Source organism: Mytilus trossulus, chromosome 9, assembly GCF_036588685.1.
Source record: "Mytilus trossulus isolate FHL-02 chromosome 9, PNRI_Mtr1.1.1.hap1, whole genome shotgun sequence".
NCBI classification, from domain to species: Eukaryota; Metazoa; Mollusca; class Bivalvia; order Mytilida; family Mytilidae; genus Mytilus; species Mytilus trossulus.
Window position 1 is genome coordinate 8301327 of NC_086381.1, and position 23027 is coordinate 8324353.

Here is a 23027-nt window from a genome sequence, read left to right on the forward strand (position 1 = left end):
AGTTTTATGGTTAAATGTGCTATCCCATTTTTTGTAAATGCAAAATGTAGTTTAAAATTGAGCCGCTTAGATATGTCGATATACTGTGGTTGGCCGTTTGTATATTAACGTTGCCTGTATTAAAATTGTCCTTTGATGTGACGGCACTGTTTATTTTTATTCATGTTCAAAACTTTTATCGGCAGCCATAATTTGCTTGAAAGTTTGGCTTGAAACTACAAGCAAAATTTTCTGTTTATAACATGATAAACAGTTCCCTTGTATTTCGCTCAGTGTGTGCTTTCTACCTGAAGTTTCAGCATAAATACCAGCCAGGCCAATCGTTTATCATACGATAGTATAAACTGGTAATTTGTGTTGACTCAAAGCGCTTGGCTATTCTACGTTGAATACAGTAAAAAAAAAAAAAAATTGTGGTGTATTTGATCTTTGTTGTTTTTATGGCTACAAAAACATGAACAATTGCATCTCCTGCAAAAGAATATAATTAGAAAGAAAAGAAATATCATAATGTTTTAAAACCATGAAAAGGATAAACCTGACGAATGTGCTGTGACAAGCTAAAACACCAGAAATATTATGTGTTAAAGTTTTCTGTTGTGAATTTTGACTGTAGTTTATTCAGTCTGGTATAGCAAAAAAAACTTTATGTCTGTTAATTCATATACATTATTCATATGTACCAATGATTCAAAGTTGTAAATGAAATTATTTAATATATTTTGTATTTATGATTTATTATTTTGTTATTTATATTTATTATATTATTTTTGTATATACACAATAATTTATACATCATGCAGTGCTTTTGATTCATTTTAGCACATTAAACAAATTCCGCAAAACTTTGTTTTTTTTATGAAAACCAAATTCATTGCCTTTTTTCAGTATTATTCATTTGGATTTCCCCACTAATAATGTCTCCATTATAAGTATTTGGTAGACAGGAAGTGGATGAATTATGAATGTAAAAACCATTTAACAATACAATACTTTATTTTCCTAAAAAAAAACCACAATAAAATCAAAGTTACAGAGAAAGACATGCAAAAACAAAATACAAATAGTACATAGTACATAGTAATTGGTAGAGGTGAGTTCACATTGGTGTTATATGAGATCTAACATGGAAAAGAGTTCACATTGGTGTTATATGAGATCTAACATGGAAAAGAGTTCACATTGGTGTAATATGAGATCTAACATGGAAAAGAGTTCACATTGGTGTAATATGAGATCTAACATGGAAAAAATATAGAAGTGTTGCCTACGTGAACTGAACTTAACAGCATGGTCAAATACTATGAGGTTGATTCCAAATTTTAGCAATCCTTGACTTGTATAATTTCTGAGAAAAATGTCATAAAATTGCATACATGCCAATATTTGTGGTATACATACATCATTGAGACAACAACCAGACGATGCAAGATTATCAATATTTTAAATTGATGCCAAGAGTCCTTCATACAGTTGTCAACATTCTCTGCATGAAAGAGATTGAAACCATGACAAAAACATTAATGCATTCAGTTTATAGCCATGATGCAGAATAAATTTCAAAGGGGAAGTATTATATATTCATTTAATGTAATTTTGAACACTATAGAAAATCAGTTTACTTTTTTTTTTATTATAAATCTATTAAGCCTGATCAGAAATGAAAGTACATGTCAGAGACTTGTAAGAATCGTTAAATAATGAGGACCCAACATACATCTCTTGACTAAAATCTTATTCATAAGTTTAGCTCCTAATCATAACCAAGTTGCACCAGTTATGTCTTTTGCAGGATTTTGAGATTTCATCACAATCAAGCAAAAGTCTTCCTATTCCAAGAATCTCTCCATTCATTGAGAACTATATTAAATTCTCTTGAAAGGTCATGGGGGCTAGAGTCTTCTATTATTCAATGAACACTGAAGTTCAACTTGAGCCTCCATGGATTCCATGTTGTCACCTGGCATTGTTGCATCAAACAGTGTCACTTTTTATTTATTCTTTTTTCTGGGATATATCAACTAAAATATATTCGGAGTGGCTATTTGTCCGGCTAGCCGGACGAATAATGTCAGGGCTATTTGTCCGGCCATTGTAATGCGCATGTCATATAATGTGCGTTCGGAAGTGCGTGTAATATTATCTTCAGTAGCACCAAGGGAGCGTGTGTCATCTGATCACTGATTTTCAATTTTAAGATCATGGCTGAAAACGCTGATATCAATATTTGTGATAAGTTTTGCAGTTTTCGGAATTTGACACTATGAACTTCTAAGAATGATATAATTTTATAAAGGGGACTCTAAAAATTGAAATTACAAGGAAAATGGGAAATAAAAGATAATTGATCGGAGAACTATAGTTTAACAAAATTATTTGACTCGCTACAGCTGTGTAAATGGCGAAAAAGATGTTCAAAGCAAGAGTATAGCTGAGAGTGGCATTTACAATTGCATGTATAACTGGGACCGTATAACTGAATGAAATCTAGCTTAGTTATATTCCAAAAATGAATCTTGCAAGTAGCCCTCGAAGACTTCAAGTGGTATATAGAAGGGGGATTGAGGCTACAAACTTGAAGTGGAGATGTTGGAAATAAGATTATAAACAGTGGAGTAATGAAATACACGGAACAACAAAGATGGGATAAGGAGAAATAAAGAGAAGAGAAATTTGTGGAAAGGAGCACACCGTGTCAACCCGAACCCCTCACGTACAATTTAATATATATATATATAACGAATAATTAAAAAAAATCATATATATATACATTATATATATTAAGGTGGTACCTAACACTTTAACTAAAATTAATTTAGCTCATTTAATTTTCTTAAAATTATAACAAAGTATTTACTTTGACCCTTTGACAAAAATATAAAAATTTCAAAAAATTTGAACCAACCGTTTTATCAGAAAAATTACACTGGTTATATAGCAGTTTGACACACTTATTTTGATCATTGAGAAGCTTAATATTCCCTTATGAACACAACGTCATTAAAACGTTCTGCTGATTTTACTGAGTTATCTCCCTGTAGTGTTAGGTACCACCTTAATATATATATATAGTATATATATGATTTTTTTTAATTATTCGTTAACCACATTGGACTATATATACCAGTATGACATGTATGAAGAAAACAACAAATTTATTTCAATTACCAGTAACAATTAAGATTAGGCCCTAACACTAAAGATTACAAACATGTGCTACCCCCTGGTGCTGCTTAGGATAATATTACACGCACACACAAATATTATAGTGACATGCGCATTGTATTGGCCGGACAAATAGTCCTGGTACTATTCGTCCGGCTAGCCGGACAAATAGCAACTGCCAAATATATTTGTCTATAAATGACATGTACTTCTCGTTTACTATCCACACACAGGCACTTGTCTCAGATTTTTTTTTATTATATACCTTGTTATATTTATGTATACAGAGGAAAATATTGATTATTCTGAGGTAAATGCCTACAACTGAATCATCCACAGATCTCTGTTGATAGTAAACTTAAAATATATAGTTGATAGTAAATGTGTGTTAATTTATCCCACAAAAAAACATGAAAATAATCTAAATTAAAAGTAAAATAAAAATATTTATAAAAAAAAAAGGGGGAAGGGGCTAAAAAATGTCACATTCCCAAGTACCTAAGCAAAACTTTAAAAAGTGGGCTGTCAGTCATTTGAATTGTTTAAGTTGATACTTGGAGGAGTAAAATTTTCACTATTTATCATGCCTTTTTTCAGTTTTTTTTTATGTCAATTTTAAACAAATTAAAAATTAAATTAAAGAGAACCATATAATCACAGGCACTTGTCTCTGAGACTCTTGAAAAAATCATTTTATACCTTTTTATAACAGGTATTAAGTTAAAAATAATTAAAGGCAAGTGTCTGTGTGAGAAACCATAGAGATTTTAATTTCACGTTTTTACATGTCCGTTTCCAGAATATTCTTGTCGACTCAGAAGATTATTGTACTTCGGTAGAGGGCGCTACAAACACCGGCAATGGCAGTCGTAAGTCGCATTTTCTTCTTTTTCATGATAAATCAACTCTTTTGGACTGTAATCACATCATGATTATTAAAAGAACGCATTCTAAACTTTAAAACTAGACTTCTAGACGTTTATTGACTTCCAAAGTTTATTTTTGTTCCGAATCGGTTAGGTGACGGCCCCACGTGTTTGTTGTCAACAAAAACAAAAAGCGAAAAGTGAAGGAAAACAAGTAAAAGCATGAGTAGTTACCAATCATTTCTTGAAAAGTGCATTTTCGAAGACTGAGAAGAGATGTTTTAGAGGAAATATGTCATTCCAAAATTGCAACTCAATTTCATATAAAATTTTCCAACAAAATTGAAAAAAGTAAAAAAATAAGAGAAATTCTAAAATGCATGATTTCATGAATAGACGTATTTACACTTGTATGCAAATTTGTCCGCCATTACATAAAATCACACAGGTTCCCGTAAACTTTGACATCACAATTTAAAATATTTGACGTCATAATTGAAAAGTGATTGTTGCTTTACGTCAAAAGGTGATTCGGTGATTCTGAGTAGATCTAAGGTCATTCGGAGGCAAGATTCAGCTAAATACCAAAAGTGTAAATACGTTTATACAACTTGTTGCTTATCTCAGCTGACCTGGCCACTTGAACTTTGACACATACAACAATCACTTTTCCATTGTGGCGTTAGATAATTTGTTTTAGGGCGTCAAAATTGCACCTGTGTGATATCCAGTAATGGCAGACAAATAGCCATAAGGTGAATATCAAAACTGTCTATAGTAATAATTGTACTAAAGCAGGTCTTCAGCCCACGGTACACCTACACTAATAGTGTTAATGATTCTAAATATCTACCAGCATCAACAATACTCGTAAGGCCATAAAAAAACAGCGCTTTTTAAAGACGTTAGAACAAATTTAATAAAACTGACATATTTAGCCATTTTTATTTAACGTCAAAAATATGCATCACTAGAATAGTTGTGGAAAAAAATTCTGAAAGGTTAAAATAAAGTCCAGATATGTTTTTTGCCTGTCAGGCATCTGATCTTCAAGACATACGACTGTCATGTGTTTTTTTTGCCGTTTTAATTACAAACCAGCGATTTAAAATAAACAGGGTTCTTATATAAAATGGTTGTTCAAAATCTAATTATTCAATATTTTATTGACAATTCTTTTTATACATCCTTGACACATGAAGATGATTACAGTCTTAACTTTTTTATATTTAATCGTAAATTTTGAAAACTGCATTTTATTTTAGAAAAAATAATGTATTTTGTACAAACCAGGTGCCAATCTGAAACTAATCAAAATCTAACAATTTCAGCACATGAAACACCAACCTAAAACTATTTGCTAGTAATTTTTAGTACTGAAAAGTATTAATTAACTTTTTTTATGATTCACACGATCACCAGAACCACGACTTTGAAAAATATTTATTTCCGGATTTTATAGTCATTTCCTGTCCGTGTACTGATCCAATTTTTAATTCATACGAAAACATATGACGCTGTTTATTTGACATACAAAAATCGCAAAGTAATCGGAAATGGTCAAAAATCGTAGTAAGCCTTGACAAAAAACTAGATACCTGAAATCAATCTACAGGACATGCTTTTTAAATTTGAGTAAACACCTGAATAAAAACTCAACAGTGAAAACCGTAAGCAGTAAAAATTGTTATTAATACGAAAACACATTACACGATGATATGTCTGTTTAAGGTTACATGCTTTAAAAAATAGGGTAGGTAGGTCGGTATTTGCATTTTATTTTTTTGTGACATGATTTTGAGTGTGCGATTTCGTCTTATTGTGGTCCGAGTTGATCATTGGCCGAGATAACCTGTAATTTTAATGATTGAATTATTTCCCTTTGTTATTAATTGGAAAAAAATGGCAACTTAATGTTTATTTCATCACACGAGTCACGAATTTCTTAAACAGCTATCATATTCATTATTATGAACATTGGGATGTATCAGGCAACACTATCTTCACTTTTAACACGAGTTCAGTGTATTTTTCACTTTACGACGGAAATAAAATGGCTTAGGGTCGGTGCTCAAAATAGGGTTGGTCGAGTATCCGTAAACAGACATATTTTTTTTTGCCTAATAGACTAGTATCGGGATATGTAGTTAGTTGAATCTGTCATGTGACTTCCATCACCACAGGATCGAAATGTACTAAGCTAAGGCATCGTCACTTCAAACACATTAAAAAGACACAGTACCTCTAAATTGAATAAATTCAAAACATAAAAAATGCTTTTTAAAAAAAATCTTAATTACATGTAGTTTCAACTTATTTTAACTTCTTCTATCATGACTATTGCTTTAATCTGAATTAGGAATCTTTTAAAGTTTAAATATTCAATTTAACTACCTCAAAAACCTTACAGAATATCTTGTTTTGCTTTATTCTGAAAATTTGAATAACATGAATAAGACAAGACAAGGCAAGCTAAAAAGAAATGTGTGCTTAAAATTTTTTTGTTTTTACAGCCATCAGCAGAAACCGTTAAAGAAGTGAGAGAGGTGACAAGGATTGAAAGAATAGGTAAACTTTGTTAACACTTTCCTCTATGGAGATTTTAATTTTACACATAGATCATGCAACAGTCAGATTAATTTAGAATATGTATTTGTTTTGTGTTAGTCTTGATAAAGAATTAAAGGAATTTAGTAATTGTTGTATTTTATTCATTGAATAAATTATTTTTTTAAATATTACCACGCAACTTACCATAAAAGTACTCAGCAGCAGGACAATCCGGGTATTGAGTTCTTGGTTATATAGGCCAACTAAGAATAGTTTGATATTCAACATTTCATAATGTATGTAAATCTTTTTTAATATTTTCTAGGAGCACATTCACACATCAGAGGACTTGGTTTAGATGATGCACTTGAAGCCAGAAATGTGTCCCAGGGAATGGTTGGACAGGTTGATGCCAGAAGAGCTGCTGGTGTTATTTTGGAAATAATTAAGGTAATTTAGATATAGATTGAGTAGTGAAATAAAATTCCCTTTACAGTAGTGTGCATGTTACAACAATGAATTAAACATGGCTATGCAATTTGGCTTTATAATCAATATACATCTGTCAAAAAGATTTTCAGTGCCAGAACCATTTCATATAATTCAAAGTCAAGTGACTGTCACAACCATAGTGAAAATAATAAATTTGCCACAATTTACAATATTTGTATATTTGTAGGAAGGAAAAATTGCAGGACGTGCCATACTGATAGCAGGCCATCCTGGTACAGGCAAGACCGCCATAGCTATGGGTTGGTATTATTAGATCACATAAGAAGATTTTAAATGAGCATTTTTACAAACTTTTTCATTTTAAAGTTACAGAGATTTGAAATGATTGGTTTAAATGACCCAAATGTTTGTTTACATATATCCTAGATTTCTACTTAACACCATCATGCCTAAGTATCATGAAATTTTTCAAGCTTATGGCAACCACAGTTCATTGAAATATTATAACTCTACTCATGTAGACATCTACAAACTTGAACTAAATATGCTTAAAAGAAATAGATGTAAGCATGTCCATGTACATATTTTTATGATAATGTTCACATTATTTCAGGAATGGCTCAAGCACTTGGAACAGATACTCCATTTACAAGTATTGCTGGTAGTGAAATATTCTCCCTTGAAATGAGTAAAACAGAAGCTCTAACACAGGCTTTCAGAAAGTCTATAGGAGTCAGAATCAAGTAAGTATTATGAAGAGATAGAATATCCCTTAAATTCATTATTCTGAAATGGACATAGTCACAACATATATACATTAATTTGAGTAGATTGTCAGTTTCTGGTATAACCAATGCAAATAATGAAATTTAGAAACAAAAATGAAAAGATGGCATTAAAAACTTGAGGGGAAGAAAAAACAAGGTTGCTGTATTTTATTCTTGTTGCAGCAAAAAAAGAAATTAAGGAAACGTATTTTTTTTTAATGAATTTAAATTATCTGAGTTGTCTCCCTTAGAAGATCTATTTTGGAACATAAGGTTAAAAGACAATAAAACATTAAAATGAACATTTATTTATATGACATGGATTTCTTTATTACTTTAATCACACTTTTTTCCATACCCACATAATTACCATTTATTTTACAATCCAAGATGGTGACCACCTTTTAGTTACTGCATATATTTTTTGAAAATAATAAAACAATCCTATTAGAATTTTTCAAATCATTCTAAAAGAAAAACAGATAATTTTGTGAAAGCAATCTTACAATAAGTAAACAAAAGAAAGGCTTTAATCATAACTTTTAATAAAAGTTAAAAAAAAATTGAAAAGTTAAAAATTAAGGGGAGATAATTATAAAGGGGGAGACATGATTTAGTGTTCAGTCATTAAACAAGCAATTTTTTAAACTGCTTATTAACCTATAGTGTGTTTTGATTTCAGGGAAGAAACAGAAATAATTGAAGGAGAAGTTGTTGAAATACAAATAGACAGACCTGCAACAGGAACGGTTAGTAGATAAATATACTGTTCTGTTTGGAAAACTGCACACAAATTCTGTAACTATTATGGTAGCAGTCTTTTAAATGACTGCTCCATAAGCTTACATGCAAAACAGCTGATCTTTGATAATAATTTTTATATGACCGCAAAAATTGAAAATTTTTTTTGTCGTATATTGCTATCACGTTGGCGTCGTCGTTTTAGTTTTCACACACTAACTTTAGTAAAATTAAATAGAAATCTATGAAATTTTAACACAAGGTTTATGACCACAGAAGGAAGGTTGGGATTGATTTTTGGAGTTTTTATCCCAACATTTTAGGAATTAGGGGCCAAAAAGGGCCCAAATAAGCATTTTCTTGGTTTTTCGCACAATAACTTTAGTTTTAAGTAAATAGAAATCTATGAAATTTTGACATAAGGTTTATGACCACAAAAGGAAGGTTGGGATTGATTTTGGGAGTTTTGGTTCCAACAGTTTAGGAATTAGGGGCCAAAAAAGGGCCCAAATAAGCATTATTCTTGGTTTTTGCACAATAACTTTAGTATAAGTGATTAAAAATCTATGGAATTTAAACACAAGGTTAGTGACCATAAAAGGAAGGTTGGTATTGATTTTGGGAGTTTTGGTCCAAACATTTTTGGAATAAGGGGCCCAAAGGGTTCAAAATTAAACTTTGTTTGATTTCATCAAAAATTGAATAAATGGGGTTCTTTGATATGCCAAATCTGACTGTGTATGTAGATTCTTAATTTTTGGTCCTGTTTTATATTGGTCTACATTAAAGTCCAAAGGGTCCAAAATTAAACTTAGTTTGATTTTAACAAAAATTGAATTCTTGGGGTTCTTTGATATGCTGAATCCAAATATGAACTTAGATTTTTGATTATGTGCACATTTTTCAAGTTGGTCCAAATCAGGATCCAAAATTATTATATTAAGTATTGTGCAATAGCAAGTTATTTCAATTGCACAGGACTCAGCAATAGCAAGAAATCTGCTATTGCACAGTATTGTGCAATAGCAAGAAATTTTCATTTGCACATTATTGCGCAATAGAAAGAAATCTTCAATTCAATAGCAAGTATTTTCAATTGCACAGTATTGCGCAATAGCAAGAAATATCTAATTGCACAATATTGTGCCATAGCAAAAAATTTCAATTGGAGTTATCTTTCTTTGTCCAGAATAGTAGTTGAATCAACTTAAATCATTGTTTTATACAATATACAATGTATATTCACTTTTACTACCAACTGATAAATAAAAACAATCTTTACATTCAGTGATAACAAGCACTTTTTTTACATTTTAATATTTTATGATGTATTTAAATGAGTAATTATTGTTGCAAACTCCATTAGAAATTTGAATTGAGATCGGTTTTGGAATAAAGGAAAGGGGGATGTGAAAAAAAAATTGGGGGGGGGGGGGGGGGGGGGGTTCAATTTTTATCATTTGAAATTTTATAAATAAAAAGAAAATTTCTTCATACATTTTTTTGAGAGGATTGATATTCAACAGCATAGTGAATTGCTCAAAGGCAAAACCAAAAATTTTAAGTTCATTAGACCACATTTATTCTGTGTCAGAAACCTATGCTGTGTCAACTGTTTAATCACAATCCAAATTTAAGCTGAATCCAGCTTGTTTCATGTTCATATCATGTATGTACTATACATGTGAAAATGTGATTTAATCGGGAAAAAAGTGGGTCATGCCACGAAGGATAAAAGTTAGGTAAACCTGAAGTCAAAACATCACCATAACACATTTATACCACACATTAGCAAATGAAACATGTTCAGGTGATCATTATATGGGATACTCAGCATTGTTTAAATATCTCTATGCAAAGGACTCCAAGGACACACCTAAATTCAATAATTATTATAATTCAAGTTAGATGTATTAGCAAGCTTCATAGTGTTAAGGTATTTAACCTCTGGTAGATTCTTTTCTCATTGAAAAATGATAATTATTTTTCTTTGTAGGGAGCAAAAGTTGGAAAGTTAACTTTGAAAACAACAGAAATGGAAACAATATATGATCTTGGACAGAAAATGATTGAATCTCTCACAAAAGAAAAGGTATCAGCAGGGTAAGTATTATTCTAATGCAATTATTTTGTATCAATGGTTCTGATTGGATGACAGTTAGCTTAAAATTTTCTATCTCATTGTCTGTAACTAAGGAAGCTGACATTTTACATTCTGAAGGGGCACAGAAGCCAGAAAAGATCCGGTGTTTATGTTTGACGGTGGAAACATACCTATGACTTCACCAAAGAAGATTACATTTTTTTTCAAAATTTTCTTCAATGAAGATTTTACACTATAATAATGATTTAAATTTAATTATGAACTTGTTTTGCACTAGAATAGAGATAACTGTATTGTATTTTAAGCATTGCAGATGTCCATCGGTAGTGTTACTGTCACAAATACCTGTTTACCTGTCTCCTCTCTGCGTTGGCAGGTTAATTAAATTTGCGACAATAAAACCACAGATGGACGTCCTTAAAACTTCAAATACAATACTGTTATCTCTTAATTGATTTCAAATGATTCATCTAGGAATCACTTCAAACTCACATTATTGTTGCTTGTTAATAACAAAAATATACACATGTAGAATCTAAAAAAGCATGATAAATATTTTTTATTTGTCAATAAAAGAATATGAATGTGAGGTAAAATTACCAATAACTATTTATCAAAAAACCAATTGAGATGGATGAAGTAAACTTAAGGTCACTGTAATATGTATGATATACATTTTCCTAATGGTATTTTACTGTAGGTTCTTGTTTTCATTTAAGAACAATTTTGTCTTTTTTTAGGGACATCATCACAATAGATAAAGCTACAGGAAAAATTACAAAACTTGGCCGTTCATTTACGAGAGCTAGAGATTATGATGCTATGGGTGCACAGGTTGGTACTCCCTTTGAACTCATCATTTCAAGATTGGTTATTTGCTAGGAGAATGATTGACATTTACCATTTACCAGCACAATGATTTTATAATATTTTATATCAATACAACATTATTAATAATAATAATAAATAATAGACTTTGCATAATAAACTAGCACTTTTAATGGTTTTATATTGGCATTTATTAAGGTAATGAGTCATAAGTTGCAGGATATGCTTTAAATAGGGTTGTTAAGGATGGTAGAATAACCTGTGATGTCACCTTCTATACAAATTGTTATGTTTTCCAATACCTTTATTTGTACCCAAATTTTATGACATTAAATATTTAAAAAATGCATAATGGTGTCCTTCTGCTGTTGTATGCTCTATGGTCCTTTGACACATTCCCCATTTCTATTCTCAATTTTATAAGTTAAATTTTATTTTACAGACAAAATTTGTACAGTGTCCTGAAGGTGAATTACAGAAGAGGAAAGAGGTTGTACATACAGTGACTTTACATGAGATAGATGTCATCAACAGTCGAACACAGGGATTCTTAGCATTGTTTTCAGGTAAAATTAGACAAAGTTTAAATAGCAACTTATTATTTTTTTTCAACCAGACTGAATTGGTATTGATTTTAAAGTCACACCAAAGTGACCAAAAGGTTTTGTTCTGACTCATGTTTTTTTTTCATGTGAAATTCTAATTTTTTTATCATTTCTTGACTTTCTGTCTCATCTTTAATCTACTGTGACAGAAATTTTCAATTATAAACAGTTATTTGTCATTCCAATTACAAACTAACATGTTTTTCCCCAGAATATTTGTTAGCTATTTAATCATGTTAATCAATGAATCAATAAAAAAAACTTTGACCAAATACTATAAAAATAATCTATTTGAAAGGAATATCAGGAACTACAATACAAGGATTTCTGAAATTTGGTTTCAGGATTTATATAAGTCAGCTATACCGTGTGATGCGTTTTCAGATTCATCACTCGACAACTTCCTGTTTACCGAACACTTGCATATTTTTACACTATTAATATTATCCACTTTCTGTGGGGGTATCATCATTGAGCAGTAGCTCGCAGTTTCACTTGGTAGTTCAACATAATTTACTTTAAGAATTGTAGGAACTCATCACATGTGATATATTTACAGGTGACACTGGAGAAATAAAAAGTGAAGTTCGAGAACAAATCAATTCAAAAGTGGCAGAATGGCGGGAAGAAGGAAAAGCAGAGATTGTACCTGGTGTAGGTTTAATTATGCGTCATTTATTTACTCTGTGAAATGATATAAGTGGATGGTTTCCAAAGGAAAGCAAACGTAAAAAAAACAAAATGAATTTGGTGATAGAAAAACAAAACTTATATTAGTATAACATATGTAAAAACAAAGCTCCCTTTCTTCCATTGACCAATCATATGATATTCTGGATATCATCTAATATGGCTGATCTTATAAAAGCAAAGAGTGAAAGAAGTGTGTGAGTTTTCCTCTCTGGAAAAAAGTTAGATGTCCATAACTGCTGTCGTTACTGTATTAAAGAAATGATTTAAAATTTAAAATATGAACAAAAGTTTTGAGTTACATATTTTTGATGTTCTATTGAATGTATGTGACTGCAATTCATTCCGTTAAGAACATGAAATGACTTGGTGAAGAAATCTTGACAAAAAATATATGTGCAATATTCTTTTTTCAGGTGTTATTTATTGATGAAGTACATATGTTAGATATTGAGTGTTTTTCCTTCTTGAATAGAGCATTAGAAAGTGATATGTCACCAATTTTAATTATGGCTACAAATAGAGGAATTACACGGTAAGTAGTGATTAAGATATCTCCAAAAGCCTCTTCTCATAGAAAAAAGAAAATAATGTTTGTGTTTTATTGTGGCGAAATTATCCAGATTTCAACCCTTAAAAAAATATTTTAATATTTACATTTTGTACCAAATATAAGTCTATATTAAAAGATAAAGTTTTACATTGGAATAATCTGTAAGAGAGCTAGCAGATGAGGAAATACTACTGAAACATAATATCTCTGAAACCAATTATGTTGAAATCAAACTTCCCTTTTTAGCTCACCTGGCCCAAAGAGCCAAGTGAGCTTTTCCCATCACTTTGCGTCCGTCGTCCGTCGTCATTGTTAACATTTACAAAAATCTTCTCCTCTGAAACTACTGGGCCAAATTAAACCAAACTTGGCCACAATCATCATTGGGGTAAGTAGTTTAAAAAATGTGTGGCGTGACCCGGTCAACCAACCAAGATGGCCGCCATGGCTTAAAATAGAACATAGGGGTAAAATGCAGTTTTTGGCTTATAACTCAAAAAACAAAGCATTTAGAGCAAATCTGACTGGGTAAAACTGTTTATCAGGTCAAGATCTATCTGCCCTGAAATTTTCAGATGAATCAGGCATTCCGTTGTTGGGTTGCTGCCCCTGAATTGGTAATTTTAAGGAAATTTTGCTGTTTTTGGTTATTATCTTGAATATTATTATAGATAGAGATAAACTGTAAACAATAATGTTTAGCAAAGTAAAATTTACAAATAAGTCAACATGACCAAAATGTTCAGTTGACCCCTTTGGGAGTTATTGCCCTTTGTTGTCAATTTTTAACCATTTTTCGTAAATCTTGGTTATCATTTACAAAAATCTTCTCCTCTGAAACTACTGGGCCAAATTAATCCAAACTTGGCCACAATCATCATTGATGTATCTAGTTTAAAATTTGTGTTTTGTTACCCGGCCAACCAACCAAGATGGCCGCAATGGCTAAAAATAGAACATAGGGGTAAAATGTAGTTTTTGGCTTGTAACTCAAAAACAAGAGCATTTAGAGCAAATCTGACAATGAGTAAAAAAAATTATCTGGTCAAGATCTATCTGCCCTGAAATTTTTAGATGAATCGGACAACTCATTGTTAGGTTGCTGCCCCTAAATTGGTAATTTTAAGGAAATTTTGCTGTTTTGGGTTATTATCCTGAATATTATTATAGATAGAGATAAACTGTAAACAGCAATAATGTACAGCAATTTAAGACTCAAAAATAAGTCAAAATGACCAAAATGTCAATTGACCCCCTAAGAAGTTATTGTCCTTTATAATCAATTTTTAACAATTTGCATAAAATTTGTAAATTTTTTCTAACATTTTCCACTGAAACTACAGTGACAAGTTCATTATAGATAGAGATAATTGTAAGCAGCAAGAATGTTCAGTAAAGTAAAATGTACAAACACATCACAATCACCTAAACACAATTTTGTCATGAACTCTCTGCTTCCTTTGTTTAATTCACATATATCAAGGTGAGCGACACAGGCTCTTTAGAACCTCTAGTTAACAATTTTCATAAAATTTGTAAATTTTAACTAACATTTTCGACTGAAACATTTAGGCCAAGTTCAATATAGATAGAAATAATATTGTAATCAGCAAGAATGTTCAGTAAAGTAAGATGTACAAACACTTCACAATCACCAAAACACAATTTTGACATGAATTCAAATGTGTCCTTTGTTTAATATTGACATAGACCAAGGTGAGCGACACAGGCTCTTTGGAGCCTCTAGTTTTCTTGTTTAATGGACGGACAGATGATTTACTTATACATATCTGTATTGTATTGCATCTTTTTATTGTTGAGTTAAAAAGTATATAAAATATTATTTATTTTCAGGATACGAGGTACCCAATACCAAAGTCCTCATGGTATACCTATAGATCTGTTAGACAGATTGTTAATTATATCTACCACACCATACAGTGAAAAAGAAATTAAACAGATATTAAATATTAGGTAAGGATTGTCAATTATACCTCTCACACTATCAGTGGGAAAAAAATAACACAAGATAAGGGTAAAAATTATAAGTTTTACCTCCTATGCTATACAATGGAAAAATATAAAACAAGGCATTGAATCAATTTACATGTAATAGGTAAACTAATTGATATTTTTTTAACAAAACCCTTTATGATTTGTATTTTTAAGTTGTCAGTGCCATATAGTTTTACCCATTTCGGAAATTTCGGAAATTCTGTAATTCCTTCATTCCGCAACAAACCATTATACAGTCTTCTTTTCTAAATACCATCAGATATTGGGCTGATTTTTGATTTGTGCGCTAACCATGATGTGTTACAGATCAAGTTTAAGTTTCGTTCTGCTCCGCTCCACTTATTTTTGTCAAAATTATGGGTTTTGGACTTTGATAAATTGTTGAAAATTACAGTTATACTGACTTTTTTTCTAAATGCCTTCAGATATTGGGCTGATTTTTGATATGTAAATTAACCATGATGAGTTTCAGATCAAGTTTAAGTTCTGTTCCACTCCAATAATTTTTGCCAAATTATGGGCTTTTGACTTCGATAAATTGTTGAAAATCACAGTTATACAGACTTTTTCTCTATTTCTCTCCAGATTTTGGGCTGATTTTTGATATGTGAGACAACCATCATGTTTGTGTCCACATGTGTTATTCAAATTGCAGATTTTTTTAACTTTTTGGGACGGGGCCATTCATGTCGCTTTGATACATCTAGTTGTACTTCAAATTTTTCATAATTAAAACTGAAACAGAATAAAATAATCCTAGAATTAACTTTACGACACATTTTTGTCACGCCTGCAACTTTTGTTGCAGAAAGCTCGACATAGGGATAGTGGTCCGGCGGCGGCGGTGTTAGCTCACTTCTTAAAAGGTTTATATTTTAGAAGGTGAAAGACCTGGATGCTTCATACTTTGTATATAGATGCCTCAGGATACGAAGTTTCCGCCAGTCACATGTCCAATGTCCTTGACCTCATTTTCATGGTTCAGTGACCACTTGAAAAAAAAGTTCAGAATTTTTGTAATCTTCAATTCTCTCTTATTATAAGTAATAGGATAACTATATTTGGTATGTGCGTACCTTGCAAGGTCCTCTGACATGCCCGTCAGACAGTTTTCACTTGACCTCGACCTCATTTCATGGATCAGTGAACAAGGTTAAGTTTTGGTGGTCAAGTCCATATCTCAGATACTATAAGCAATAGGGTTAGTATATTTGGTGTATGGAAGGACTGTAAGGTGTACATGTCCAACTGGCAGGTGTCACCTGACCTTGACCTCATTTTCATGGTTCAGTGGTTACAGTTAAGTTTTTGTGTTTTGGTCTGTTTTTCTCATACTTTATGCAATATGTCTACTATATTTGTTGTATGGAATGATTGTAAGGTGTACATGTCTAGTGGGCAGATGTCATCTAACCTTGACCTCATTTTCATGGTTCAGTGGTTATAGTTAAGTTTTTGTGTTTTGGTCCGTTTTTCTCATACTTTATGCAATAGGTCTACTATATTTGTTGTATGGAAGGATTGTAAGGTGTACATGTCTAGTGAGCAGATGTCATTTGACCTTGACCTCATTTTCATGGTTCAGTGGTCAAAGTTAATTTTTTAAGTTTTGGTCTTTTTATCTAATATTATATGCCAAAGGTCAACTATATTTGGTGTACTGAAATATATTATGATCTAAATGTCAGTCCCGCAGATTTTATTTGACCATAACCTTAATTTTTCGCGGTTCATCGCACAGTGTTAAGTTTTTGTGTTTTGGTCTATTTTTCTAAAACTTTAAGTAATAGGTCAACTATATTTGTTGTATGGAAGCATTGTTAGCTGTACATGTCTGCCTGGCATGGTTCATCTAACCTTGACCTCATTTTCATGGTTCATTGGTCTTTGTTTACCTATCTTGGTTAATGTTAAGTTTATGTGACAGTTGTAATAAAGCTTTATACTTAGGACTATCAACATAATATCAATGATTAGTAAAGAAGGCGAGACATTTCAGTGTGTGCACTCTTGTTAAAATAAAGTGTTCATTATGCTGTGAATGTAAACACATATAATATCAGAAATTCATCTGAAATAAATGAAAAAATTATTTATCTCTTTAAAATGATTCTATAAGTTTAATGGAACAGCCTACATTTTTAAAACTTTGTTGCAGATGTGAAGAAGAAGATGTTGAAATGACTGATGATGCTTTGACTGTATTAACCAGGATAGGAATGGAAACATCATTACGATATTCAATACAGTTAATTACAGCTGCAAATCTAGTATCACGGAAGAGAAAAGTAGGTTTAGGTCTTTATTGTTATCATGATGTGGAACTGTAACTTATGAAAAAGTAGATTTTTTTGGAAAAAACAAAAAGAAATGAAATACTTTATTTTCAGCATTTTTCAATTTTTGAGATACACAAATAAACTCTACACAAATAAACTCAACTTTAAATTACAAGATAAATAAAAATCTACAAACACTTTGTCAATTCTTTGGAGTGAATGAAGATGATTTTATTCAATATTGCCTGATTCTACACATGAATATGAATATACATTATCACACTTTTCTTCAACATTTCTGAATGGAGTTTAAAACTAAATACATTTTAAGGTATCATACTTATTTAAACACACACACAAACTATAAACAAATGTTCATTGATGTTGTGATGTTAATTTTTGCTATGTTTTCGCAATTTGTTTGTAAAAATAATTTTATTATGTAATAGGGTACAGAGGTAGAGGTTGATGACATAAAGAGAGTCTATTCATTGTTTTTGGATGAGTCCAGATCATCACAGTTCTTAAAGGAATATCAACAAGCATTTATGTTTAATGAACTTGGTATGTATTGCACAGCAGTGAAGATGGAGTTTAAAAAATATGTTTAGTTAAAATCAGTATCTTATTCATTTTGTTTGGATTATGTTTATATCAGATTTTGTCTACTATAAATTTTAAAATGTCTAGAGAGGTTTATAATGTTGCAAAAATTAAAACTGGACATTTCAATAAAATAAAAATAATTACATTTTAATTTTTGATTGTATTATTTGAATGCAGATTTTCTGGAGTATCAAATTAATTTTGAAGCATGCAGGCTGAATACTTAAATTTATGAAAATAGGGATGATTTTTCATTTCCTATCGTTAATTATCCATTTTTAGATGGTGACATTCCCTTGTCACCATCTTACGGTGTTTATATATCTAAACTTGTACGATTCTCTCGTGTATGTAACAATGTTTCAGATTTTAACGAAAGAAATTTATGTATTACTGAAAAATTATTACACAAGGGTTTTCGATATCACAAACTAGTCAAAACATTTACTAAATTTTATCATCGGTATAAAGACATCATTCGTAAATATAGCTCAACATGCAGACTTCTTATACGTTCAGGTATTTCACATCCAATTTTTTATGGAAATATTCTTTATAAAGCACAAAGGTGTCAGTATTCACCTCAGAAACTTACAAAACCTTTGAATAGACTTATTATGAAGGGATATAATTACGATACTGTTGTCAAGTCATTCAAGATTGCATATTTTGGGGTTAATATTGGGTCACTGATAAGGTCTTTGCGTCGGAACTAAACACATTTATTCTAAAAACAGTTGTTGGCATGACACTGGTTATGTTCTTCTCATATATGTTATGATGGTATGATACTAAACCCCTAACGGGAAGGATTGTGCCTGATGTTCATATGATGAAATCATAATCTTTCAGTCAGTTTAATTGAAGTCTGGAGCTGGCATGTCAGTTAACTGCTAGTAGTCTGTTGTTATTTATGTATTATTGTCATTTTGTTTATTTTCTTTGGTTACATCTTCTGACATCAGACTTGGACTTCTCTTGAACTGAATTTTAATGTGCGTATTGTTAAGTGTTTACTTTTCTACATTGGTTAGAGGTATAGGGGGAGGGTTGAGATCTCACAAACATGTTTAACCCCGCCGCATTTTTGCGCCTGTCCCAAGTCAGGAGCCTCTGGCCTTTGTTAGTCTTGTATTATTTTAATTTTAGTTTCTTGTGTACAATTTGGAAATTAGTATGGCGTTCATTATCACTGAACTAGTATATATTTGTTTAGGGGCCAGCTGAAGGACGACTCCGGGTGCGGGAATTTCTCTCTACATTGAAGACCTGTTGGTGACCTTCTGCTGTTTTTTTTTTTATTTGGTCGGGTTGTTGTCTCTTTGGCACATTCCCCATTTCCATTCTCAATTTTAAGATTTATAAAAATGTTAATGTGTAATGACAAACTTTTATTGTGACAAAGAGTAGATGACGTTTCGTAGAATTTTGTGTATTTTTTTACACAAAAATGATTACTAAATTGAATAAGAAAAGAAATGATTTTATAAAATGTTAGCTTATCTTATAAAACACAAAACAATTCATCTATATCTTTAAAGAGTATGTATGCACTAATGCAACACTACAAAGGAAGTCCCAGGTTTTAAAGGCAGATACAATTTTATAGAAAAACTTCATCAGGAATGCTAGACACAACTTTAAAATCCACAGTTGCTAAATACATATGTAAATTCCAACTGTTCATTATTTTCAATTTTAGATTGAGAAGACGATCTATTTTTAAGTTTTATTCATGATGTTTGTTTTGTACATATTATGTAGGTATTAAAATAATTAATTCCATGTCATAATATGTTCGTGTGTGTAATTTGTGACATACTGTGGATTCATTTATTTTCGTGGATAACAAAAACCTGTATGTTCATGGATATTTAATTTCATGGTTTTGGTGAGGTCTGCATACAAGCCTATAGAAAATGTGGCATTCTTGAAAATTTAATTGCATGGTTTACCAGTACCAACGAAATCCACGAAAATTGGTATTCAACGAATAATAATAAATCCACAGTACTGTACATGCAAAATGTCAAACATCAATGGTTTACTTACCTACTGTTATTTTTCAACCAAACACCCAGCCCTTTTCAAAACCTAGCTAGAACACTTCCAACCTAACCTTAAAAAGTTAGATGAAGAATTTTAACAAATTTCTGTCGATACTTTGTAAGGAGCCTTCAACAGCCAGTTGGAGTGAAACATTTACAGAGAAGTTGTTTAATGTAATGTAATAGTTTTTTCCTCTATAGATAGGTGGCATTTTAATCATCGAGTAAGATTGACTGGTTCACAGCATTAAGGTGCTTTGATTGCTATTTGTGTTCATTATTTCCATGTTCATGCTATTTTGTAAAAACTTCTACTTGGGGCTATATTTTGTGTATAATAATAGAGAGAATGAAGAGATTTTAAAAAATGAATAAATGTAGAATGAAGATTTATATTAAGCTAATGAGTGAAAGCAGAAATTTTGTTATGTATAATGTCAATTAGATAGTAACCAAGCATATTTATTAACCAAATGACATCAAGAGGACAACAGACAGTCATCAAACATAGACAGGTCCTTTTAGTACAAAAATGTACAATATTTTTCAAGTTTTAAATGCCCCTAGTTAAAACAAAAAGTAGTGATTAGAGAACCAAATTTTCCACGCAAAAAAAACATTAAGATATGACATAAGACAACTGTTGACCAGACTCAGAATTGGAACAGGCTCATGATTACATTACCATGATTACAGAGGATAATTAGTCTCTGAATTTTGTTGGGAAAGTAAACTTCATTAGAAATTCAGTCTGCAGCTGTCCAATCCATCCATAACAAATTAAAGAAATATTTTATGTAAATAATGTCTTTTCTATTCACTAATATATACCTTTGTTTTGTAGCTGCACCAGGTGATACAATGGACACTAGCTGAAGATCAAAGTTCTTATAAAACATTTTATGCTGCTGTTGAAAGACCAATCATCACATTCGTTACATAGTCGTGTGTTGTTCATTATCAATAAAACCATCTTTTTTGTTACAATATTTTCAATGAAGACTTTATTATCAATAAACCATCTTTTTTGTTATAACATTTTTATTGAAAGAGGTTCAATATTAGCCATTTTTAGTTTTCCAAACCAAGAGGCCCAGGTGAGCTATTGCCATCACTTGGCATTGCTCCGTCTTCGTCATATTCTTTTTCAAAGATTTCTACTTTGAAACAACCGATTCAATTTCAACCAAACTTGGTATCAAGTATAAAATGTTTCTTTTTATTCTGGTCAGTTAAAAAATGTGCCACCATGACTAAAAAAAGAACTTTTTTGGGAAAATGCATTTTTATTTTTATTATTTTATTATTTATGGGCATTATGTTTTCTGGTCTGTGCATCCATCCATTTGTCCCTCTGTCCTGCTTCAGGTTAAAGTTTTTGGTCGAGGTAGTTTTGATGAAGTTGAAGTCCGATCAACTTGAAACTTAGTATTCATGTTCCCTATGATGACTTTTCTAATTTTAATGCCAAATTAAGAGTTTTTACCCCATTTTCAAGGTCCACTGAACATAGAAAATGATAGTGTGGATGGGGCATCCATGTACTGGGGACACATTCCTGTTTTTGTCTTTCATCTAAAATTTGCATATAAGTCAACATTACTGAAATAGTCAAAAGATTCCTTGTAGGAGTGATTGCCCTAGATAGATAGTTTTACCACATTTTTTTTTTACAGAAAATATGATCGATAGAATCTTTAAAAGACAAAAATGTTCAGCAAAGTAAGACCTACAAATAGGTCAAATCACCAAAATGTCTGGTGTGTCAATAGATTGTTTTAGTTTTAGAATTCATATTGTCAACTGGTAAATAGATATAAGAAAATGTGGTATGAGTGCCAATGAGACAACTCTCCATCCAAGTCACAATTTAAAAAGTAAACCATTATAGATTAAGTTATGGTCTTAAACATGAAGCCTATGCTCACAACGAACAGCAAACTATAAAAGGCCCCAAGAATTTCTAGTGTAAAACCATTCAAATGGGAAAGCCAATGATCTAATCTATATATAAAAAAACATAAACACTTATAAATCACTGAACATCAAATTCCTGACTTAGGACAGGTGCAAATAATTGCAGCTGGATTAAACGCTTTAATGGTACCATTAATGGTTTATTGAAAGTTTATTCATTTTGGTCATATTTCTGAACCGGATGTTTACCTGGACATTTTGAAATCATTGTCTTTTCCAAAACTTCCCAAAATAACTAAATACAAATAATCTAATAAAAAGCAGAAAAAAGAGCACAGTGCATGTTAATTTCTAGATACAGTCAAACAAATTAATTTAATCTTAGAAGTTTTACACAAACAGATCTGCTCATTTTATTATAGATGTTTCTATGAACTTACCAATGAAGCCATTATTTCTATAAATAGAACAGTGATAGAATTCATACCTGCACAAATTTTATTACAGGGGAGGGGGGTGTTCTGCATGGTAGAATGGTAGAATGCGAAATAAAATTGTCATTTCATGATGAACAAACAATTAAAAATGTCTTGCATGTTGATTTCTACTCATTTCAAGAAACACAGTGAATAACGAACCTTTTTCATGGCTGCACATAATATAAAAATGGCAAAACATGTTGCACGAAAAATAACCCTTTACCACCCTCTTATTAGGTTTTGGGCCAATGTTTAATTTTTTTAAAATCAAAACAAGATCAGAGGCCTTCTGCTTTCCCATTGAAATGGTATTCATTACTAGAACTAAAATGGATGAATTTTTTTTCAAAATCTTAAAGT

The 23027-nt window shown here is 31.2% G+C and overlaps 1 protein-coding gene across 2 annotated transcripts; it reads left to right on the top strand.

Moving 5' to 3' along the window:
* The first annotated feature begins 3904 nt into the window (after positions 1–3904).
* LOC134685059 (ruvB-like 2) lies at positions 3905–21307 on the top strand. 2 transcript variants are annotated; one of them, XR_010101251.1, is made up of 16 exons: positions 3905–4034; positions 6545–6599; positions 6907–7031; positions 7261–7333; positions 7648–7777; positions 8484–8550; positions 10539–10645; positions 11387–11480; positions 11917–12040; positions 12639–12733; positions 13186–13304; positions 15177–15296; positions 17497–17626; positions 18067–18181; positions 19926–19983; positions 21116–21307. XR_010101251.1 is itself a non-coding variant. In XM_063544444.1 (15 exons), the coding sequence occupies exons 1-15, from the start codon at positions 4026–4028 to the stop codon at positions 21145–21147; spliced, it is 1395 nt and encodes a 464-aa protein (XP_063400514.1). In that variant the 5' UTR covers positions 3905–4025; the 3' UTR covers positions 21148–21307. The 2 variants fall into 2 exon arrangements, 1 of the variants encoding a protein (XP_063400514.1); XM_063544444.1 differs by lacking the exon at positions 19926–19983.
* The last annotated feature ends 1720 nt before the right edge of the window (positions 21308–23027 follow it).

What these genes read in the sequence shown, in the direction of transcription:
- LOC134685059 (XM_063544444.1), top strand. An exon ending in GACAAGGATTGAAAGAATAG is followed by an intron (nt 6,600 to 6,906) that starts GTAAACTTTGTT and finishes AATATTTTCTAG; the next exon opens with GAGCACATTCACACATCAGA. An exon ending in CAAGACCGCCATAGCTATGG is followed by an intron (nt 7,334 to 7,647) that starts GTTGGTATTATT and finishes ACATTATTTCAG; the next exon opens with GAATGGCTCAAGCACTTGGA.